This window comes from Xyrauchen texanus, chromosome 49 (assembly GCF_025860055.1).
Source record: "Xyrauchen texanus isolate HMW12.3.18 chromosome 49, RBS_HiC_50CHRs, whole genome shotgun sequence".
NCBI lineage: Eukaryota > Metazoa > Chordata > Actinopteri > Cypriniformes > Catostomidae > Xyrauchen > Xyrauchen texanus.
Genome location: NC_068324.1, coordinates 24283454 through 24292100, shown reverse-complemented (window position 1 = coordinate 24292100; position 8647 = coordinate 24283454). Strand labels below are relative to the sequence as shown.

The following is an 8647-nucleotide window of genomic DNA, read 5'->3' as shown; positions in this document are numbered from 1 at the left end:
TGTAGCCTACAGAACTAGACTGAGAGACCATTTAAAGGCCTTTGCAGGTGTTTTGAGTTAATTAGCTGATTAGAGTGTGGCACCCAGTGTCTTCAATATTGAACCTTTTCACAATATTCTAACTTTCTGAGATACTGATTTGGGGGTTTTTCATTAGTTGTCAGTTATAATCATCAAAATTAAAAGGAATTACCTATTTAAATATATCAGTCTGTGTGGAATGAATTTATACATTATCCAAGTTTCACTTTTTGAATGGAATTACTGAAATAAATCAACTTTTTGATGATATTCTAATTATATGACCAGCACCTGTAGAATACACAATAAGACGATATATGTGTATTTATATACACACACACACACACACACACACACACACACACAGCACACACATACACTTACGTAGTGCAAATTTAAATATAAATCTGTTATATACAGTGTATGTGTTATATAATGGCAGAAGAGTTTGGATGTGTTGGATAAATATAATATGAATAAACTGTGTATTATACATAATTATTTCTCAATGGGTCAGTTATATCTGTTCATGAGATGGATGGCCTGAGGGAAAAAAACTGTGACTGACGGTTCTTGTGCTCAGAGCTCTGAAGCATCGGCCAGAAGGCAACAGTTCATAAATGTAGTGGGCAGGGCGAGTGGGGTCCAGAGTGATCTTTCCAGCCTTCTTCACTCTGGAAGTGTACAGTTCTTGAAGGGAGGGCAGGGGGCAAAGAATAATCCTCTCAGAAGTCCGAAATGTTCTTTGTAGTCTTCTGATATCTGATTTCAAAGCTGCACAAAACCAGACACTTACTGAACTGCAGAGGACAGACTCAATGACTGCTGAGTAGAACTGTATCAGCAGCACCTTATCGTGGGCCAGTGAGATGAGAGGGACTCTGGCTTTCCCCAAATATATCTCATCTTCAACATCTAGAACCTCTGACCTCAGGAATGCATTAAGCTCAGAGTTCATGGCCAAAGAGAAAACCATGTGATCTTCAAACTGCACTACATGACTGGTGTAATCAGGGAAGTAGCAGAGTTTGTAGATGATGTAAGTGCTGGGTTGAGTATGTGGACCTCTGGATCTGAGATTACTGCTTGAGGAGTGTACAGTGACATGTAGCTCATTTAGATCCCCATTCATCAATAATGAAGAACTGCGTACAGGAGCCGATAAAACCTGAAGAGGGAATCAATGAGAGAAACTGCCAATGTAAGTCTTTCGGATGAGATGTTAAACCGAGATCCTGACTCTCAGCGGTCATTAAAAATCCCAGGGCACTTCTCGTAAAGAGTAGGGGTGTAACCCTGTTGTCCTGGCCAAATTACCCCCATTGGCCCTTGTCAATCATGGCCTCCTAATAATCCCCATTCATTAATTGGCTCTATAACTCTACTCTCTCCTCTCCACCAATAGCTGGTGTGTGATGAGTGTACTGACGCACTAGTCTGTCGTCGCATCAGTCAGGTGGATGCTGCACACTGGTGGTGGTTAAGGAGAGTCCTATTCACTTTGTAAAGCACTTTAAGTGTAGTGTCAGAAAAGCACTATATCATTATAACAATTATTTGAAACATCTATAAAAATTAGCAAATATATAAACATCCAACAAGGTACATTTACTTGAGCAAAACTTTGTAGGATTAAAAATATATATTATGTAAATATTTGTGAAATAAAATAGCTGACTCCTTTGTCTTGCTAAAGCTAATATCATAGCTAACATTTTATGTACCCTAAATAGACACAATTATATACAATTTTCACACTATTTGTATACATTTACAAAACTACAGCTTGACACAATAAAAATATGAAAACCATGTTTAATATTTTATCTTAAGCATGTTATTTACACTTACAGATACAAAAGATTTATTAGTGGCTAAGTTGTTGGTCCTTTAGTCATTATGGTGCAGCTGAGGGCCATAATTTATAAGTGATGAATAATAATTGAAATAATTTTCACATAATTATTGAAATTGTTTATTTCACTCTTTATTTAGATTATTCTAGATTTAAAAATCAGCTGGCATGGAGATAGTTTAATAAGAGCTTGTCAACCCTAACGAGATACTGACACATGAAGCTGCATGCTGGAAAAGCACCATGAACCACAGCTGTGTACTGCAGCTCAAAGTCATAAAAGGAATATGTTCAAAAGGTGGAGGGATCTATGTCCTTTAGACTCTCTACAGCTCTCTACAGAGAGAACTGAGCTCTTCCCAAGTGAATTTCCAGAAGGTTCTCTCCTCAAGCCAGGTGAAGTGTTTCAATCTCATCTGAAACATCATAATCAGCACAAAAAATGTGGTCCCGTAGGCAATGTCTTTAAGCTGGGTTGCATGTGTAAACAATGAATCAGGTTTACTAAGGACAAACATTAGTTTTGGCACATCGTTGACATCAGAAATATGAAGAACATGTTTCAGATGCAGCAAAACCTTCTAGTTTCTTTATCTTGACAGCTCTTGACATGTCCAGAAGTTGAGCATGTTTATCCGATTTTAATTCTTGTTTCATCCAACTTACGAGTGGCCACTTCAATCTCAGCCTACAAAAACACAGACCTTTAAAAGGGGGATAGCACCACTTTTAACCCTTCGAGAGTAGTGTTAGCACTGCTTTTGTGGTAGTAAACTTGGATTGTGGTGCCAAAGGTATAGGGTATGAAATGGTGCCGTATTAGAATGTAACAGCCAGTTTTTTTCGAAATAAAAACAGAAATATGCAAATAAGAACGCTGTCCCAGTTTTAAAGGAGACCTATTATGGCCCTTTTTACAAGATGTAATATAAGTCTCTGGTGTCCCCAGAATGTGTCTGTGAAGTTTCAGCTCAAAATACCCCACGGATCATTTATTATACCATGTTATAAATGTCTCTTTTTAGGTGGAATCAAAAAACACACTGATTTGGAAACTACAGCAACAACAAATCAGAACCAATATGACTGACAGCATAAATACTGGAGTTCAGCCATATATGTATGATCCAGAGTCAGACACTGATGAAGGAGAGACTCCGGCAGAAGTCACAACTGTGAGAATGAACCAGGACGTTTCTGAATGATTGATTGACACTATACAGCTGTGGTGAGTCAGTCTGGCAACCAGCATCCCTCGTGGTACTGATATGTTGTACAAAGCAGAAAAAATTGGAGCTACGTGCATCACCAGTCGTGGTCGAGGCCTGCTCGAACGTGACATCACATTAGAGCAGAAACAAAAACCATTAATTCTAACACACTGTTTTTGATTAATAGAAATATAAGAAAGAGGGTTCACATTATGGTGGTTGTGTACACACACTGCCGACTCACATTTATGTACAAACACCATGTAAAAGGAAATTTTGCATAATAGGTCCCCTTTAAATGCCATACATTCTAACCTAGGGTAAAGTATGAACAGTGTGAAAGAGTTTAGGCAAGAATAAAGGATTTAGATTTTAGAATGATCCTAGGCTAAATATTTCAAGGGTAAAAAGATAAAGCAAAAAGCAAAAGATATTCTTTATTGAAGGGCTTTAATTAATCTCACAAAGAAATGTCCAGGTTATATATTACCTCAATATCAAATAATAAAAAAAGAAATAATATTTTCCATAAACAATCTTAGCCTGGTTTGAGCCCATTAAGATTTTTTTTAATTGAGAAAATACACATAACTATAATGCAAAAAACGTATAACTGTAATATGGTAATGAAAATCATTCTGTGTACATACAATGATTTGAACAGCATAAATAAAATTAAATATAAAAAATTAAACGTGATGCATTAATGCAAAATACAATTCAAAAACAATTTAAAAAAACTATTTTGCCTTACAGTAACAAGATCGTGGTGGAGAGGTTTGTGTGCCCTTATGATCCTGCGGGCTGTGTTGTCTGGAGCCATGTGCTCCTGGTAGGGTCTCCCAAGGTAAAGTGGTCTCAGGTGAGGGGCCAGACTAAGAATGGTTCACAAAGACTCTATGGCAAAAACGGAAGGAGGAGGAGTTACCCTGCCCGGAGGAAGCCCGGGGCCCCTGTCTGGAGCCAGGCCCAGATGGAGGGCTCGTCGGCGAGCGCCTGGTGGCCGGGCTTGTCACGGAGCCCGGCCGGGCACAGCCCGAAAAAGCGACGTGAAACCCTCCTCTACATCCCTTGGGCCCACGACGGACCAGACCCGGGCAGCAAAGGCTAGCTCTGGGGACGTGGAATGTCACCTCACTGGGGGGGAAGGAGCCGGAACTGGTGAGGGAGGTGGAGCGTTACCAGTTGGATCTGGTGGGGCTTACATCAACGCACAGTTTTGGCTCTGGATCCGTACTCCTGGATAGGGGATGGACTCTATTCTTCTCTGGAGTTTCCCAGGGTGTGAGGCGACGGGCGGGTGTGGGGATACTCACGAGCCCCTGGCTGAGCGCCACTACGTTGGAGGTTACCCCGGTGGACAAGAGGGTCCCCTCCCTACGCCTACGGGTTGTGGGGGGAAAACTCTGACTGTTGTCTGTGCATATGCACCGAACAGCAGTTCAGAGTATTCGGCCTTCTTGGAGACCCTGAATGGAGTCCTGAATAGGGCCCCAGTAGGGGACTCCATAGTGATGCTGGGTGACTTCAACGCACACGTGGGAAATGACAGGGACACCTGGAAAGGCGTGATTGGGAGGAACGGCCTCCCCGATCTGAACTCAAGTGGATGTTTGTTATTAGATTTCTGTGCTAGTCATGGATTATCTATAACAAACACCATGTTCGAACATAAGGATGCTCATAAGTGTACGTGGTACCAGAGCACCCTAGGCCGAAGGGCGATGATCGATTTTGTAATCGTGTCGTCGGATCTGAGGCCATATGTTTTGGACACTCGGGTGAAGAGAGGGGCTGAGCTGTCAACCGATCACCATCTGGTGGTGAGTTGGGTCAGGGGGTGGGGAAAGACTCTGGACAGACCTGGGAAGCCCAAGCGAGTAGTGCGGGTGAACTGGGAACGTTTGGAGGAGGTCCCTGTCCGTGAGATCTTGAACTCACACCTCTGGCGGAGCTTTTCAGGCATCCCTGCGGAGGTTGGGGACATTCAACCGGAGTGGACAATGTTCAAAGCTTCCATTGCCGAAGCCGCGGTGGAAAGCTGCGGCCTAAAGGTTTTAGGTGCCTCAAGGGGTGGTAATCCTCGAACACCATGGTGGACACTGGTGGTCAGGGAAGCCGTCCGACTGAAGAAAGAGGCCTTCCGCGATTTGTTGTCCTGGAGGTCTCCGGAGGCAGTTGCAAGGTACCGACAGGCCCGAAGGGCTGCGGCCTCGGCCGTGAGGGAGGCAAAGCAGTGGGTGTGGGAAAAGTTTGGAGAAGCCACGGAGAAGGACTTTCGGTCCGCACCAAAGTGCTTCTGGAGAACCGTCCGCCACCTTAGGAGGGGGAAACGGGGAACCATTTAAGCTGTATACAGCAAAGATGGGACATTGTTGACCTCAACCGAGGAGGTTATTGGGCGGTAGAAGGAACACTTTGAAGAATTCCTAAATCCCAACACGCCGTCTATGCTAGAGGGAGAGCTGGAGGCTGATGGGGGATCAGATTCTATTTCCCTGGGGGAGGTCACTGAGGTAGTCAAACAACTCCACAGTGGCAAAGCCCCGGGGATTGATGAGATCCGACCAGAAATGCTGAAAGCCTTGGATGTGGAGGGGGTGTCATGGATGACACACCTCTTCAACATTGCGTGGAAATCTGGGACAGTGCCTAAGGAGTGGCAGAATGGGGTGGTGGTTCCCCTCTTCAAAAAGGGGGATCAGAGAGTGTGTGCCAACTACAGGGGTATCACACTTCTCAGCCTCCCTGGTAAAGTTTACTCCAAGGTGCTGGAGAGGAGGATTCGGCCGATTGTCGAACCTCGGATTGAAGAGGAACAATGCGGTTTTCGTCCTGGCCGTGGAACAACGGACCAGATCTTTACTCTCGCAAGGATCCTGGAGGGGGCCTGGGAGTATGCCCATCCGGTCTACATGTGTTTTGTGGATCTGGAGAAGGCGTATGACCGGGTCTCCAGGGAGAGACTGTGGGAGGTGCTGCGGGAGTACGGGGTGGGGGGGTCCCTTCTTAGGGCGATCCAATCCCTGTACGTCCAAAGCGAGAGCTGTGACCGGGTCCTCGCCACAAAGTCGAGTTCATTCCATGTGGGGGTTGGTCTCCGCCAAGGCTGCGCTTTGTCACCAATCCTGTTTGTGATATTCATGGACAGGATATCGAGGCGTAGTTGGGGTGGGGAAGGTGTGCGGTTCGGTGGGCTGGGGATCTCATCGCTGCTTTTTGCAGATGATGTTGTCTTCATGTCATCATCGGTCCGTGACATTCAGCTCTCACTGGATTGCTTGGCAGTCGAGTGTGAAGCAGCTGGGATGAGGACTAGCACCTCTAAATCTGAGGCCATGGTTCTCAGCAGGAAACCGATGGAGTGCGTACTCCAGGTAGGGAAGGAGGTATTGCCCCAAGTGAAGGAGTTCAAGTACCTCGGGGTCTTGTTCACGAGTGAGGGGACAATGGAGCGGGAGGTTGGCCGGAGAATCGGGGCAGCGGGGGCGGTATTGCACTCGCTCTATCGCACTGTTGTCACAAAAAGAGAGCTGAGCCGAATTTTTGTTCCTACCCTCACCTATGGTCATGAAGGCTGGGTCATGACCGAAAGAACTAGGTCGCGAGTACAAGCAGCCGAAATGGGCTTCCTCAGAAGGGTGTTGGGCTTCTCCCTTAGAGATAGGGTGAGGAGCTCAGTCATCCGTGAGGAGCTCGGAGTAGAGCCGCTGCTCCTTTGCGTCGAAAGGAGTCAGTTGAGGTGGTTTGGGCATCTGGTAAGGATGCCCCCTGGCCGCCTCCCTAGGGAGGTGTTTCAGGCACGTCCAGCTGGGAGGAGGCCTCGGGGAAGACCCAGGATTAGGTGGAGAGATTACATCTCCAAACTGGCCTGGGACCGCCTCGGGGTCCCCCAGTCAGAGCTGGTTAATGTGGCTCGGGATAGGGAAGTTTGGGGCCCCCTGCTGGAGCAGCTGCCCCCGCGACCCGACTTAGGATAAGTGGTTGAAGATGGATGGATGGATGGACAGTAACAAGAATTTAATTTATTATAAGTTTTAATTTCACATCATGGTAATGAGAATTCAATCTTTTTTTTTTTTTTTTTTTTTTACGGAACCATAATAAGAACGGGATTCTTTTTTGCAACATGGTAATGAGAATTAAAAAATTTCTGTATCTCACTAATGAGATTTGGGTGCTTAATTGTCATGAATATAATGTCACAATGCAAAAAATCTTCATGGTCCTGATTTTGGGGTGAAATATGACCTGGACATGTTCTTGACAGTTTTTGTCAAATTCTCCCAGACAGTGATAGTCATGATGATTATAAAGGTCAGTGGACTATCTGCAGGTAACGTTCATCACCTGATAGTCTTTATTGATCTTGTATTGGATGATGTGAATGTTTCTAGTCTTCAACTCTTATATGGTCTTGGCATGTGTGGCCTGCCGTTCTCTCAGAGAATGTTACAAATCCTCCTTCACTTCCTGTGCACCTACACAGAGACTTAAAATAATACAAATAAAAAATAACAATGACAGTTTCTTTAAAAATGCCAAAAATAGATCCCATCTCTTGGCAACTTGTTGCAGTTTCTTGGTAGCTTCTAATCTAAAGTACTTACCTTTACGAGCATCAGAGCTTCACTGAGTTCTGCAGCGTCTATTTCACTTTCCTGTAGAGAACACAATCAGACTCAAGCATCAAAGTGTAACAAATAAAATAGCCAGTATTTCTCTCAAAATTATTAGTTATTTAAAAAGTGAATTTGGTCATTTTCATAAAGGAAAGTTTAACCCAAAATTAAAACTTGTGTATATTAAAATATGCCACATTATGTTGAGTTACGTGACATGTGAAATCCAATGGCATTTGGCAATATACTGCAGGAAGATTTTCAGTGAATAACAACTTTGAATTTGGGTCTGTTCCTCACACAAAGCTATCATTTGACTTCAGAAGTCTTGGAATATAACCCATGGGTTATTTGGACTTTTATGATACTTTAATTATATTTGCGTGGTGCTTTTTGTCCTTTAATAGCCCCTGGTCACTATCTGCTTTCACTGTATGAAAACGAGCTGCATAAAGAATCTTCAAAATGTCTCCTGTGCTCCATAAAGTAAAGAAAGTCATACAGGTCTGAACAGCATAAATCATTCATAAATGACATATTTACATTTTTGGTTAAAATATTCCTTTAAATGATGCACCATTTTCCTCTTCTGCAAAAACGAATGCATTTTACCTTGGTTAAGAACTTCATGCGGTCTTTAATTTCATCCTCATTTTTAAGCTGTTTGTTTTCTCACACATCTATAGTTTTAACACACCTAATGTAATGTGTTCAGTTAATTCTCTCTTATCTGGATCTTATCCAGTATCTGTTTTTTATCAATGAGGTCAGATTTTAATGCCATCTCCAGTTGAGCAATCTGCAGTTTGAGCTGTTGTTCTCTCGTCTTCCATTTCTGCTCCAGATTTTCATCAAATGTACTGGTACAACAGAATAATTAATAAACACAAATTCAGTGAAAGCACATTCCTTTGTAATCAAAACTGGAGTTTGTGGTG

General features: G+C 43.5%; 1 protein-coding gene across 1 annotated transcript; it reads right to left on the bottom strand.

The window, feature by feature from the left end:
• Positions 1-2035: 2035 nt before the first annotated feature.
• On the bottom strand, positions 2036-8339 carry rpgrip1l (RPGRIP1 like). Its single transcript, XM_052123093.1, is given in 7 exon segments — positions 2036-2325; positions 2328-2346; positions 2450-2528; positions 2530-2564; positions 7438-7560; positions 7698-7748; positions 8322-8339. Coding segments are annotated over 7 exon segments (615 nt in total).
• Positions 8340-8647: the final 308 nt, after the last annotated feature.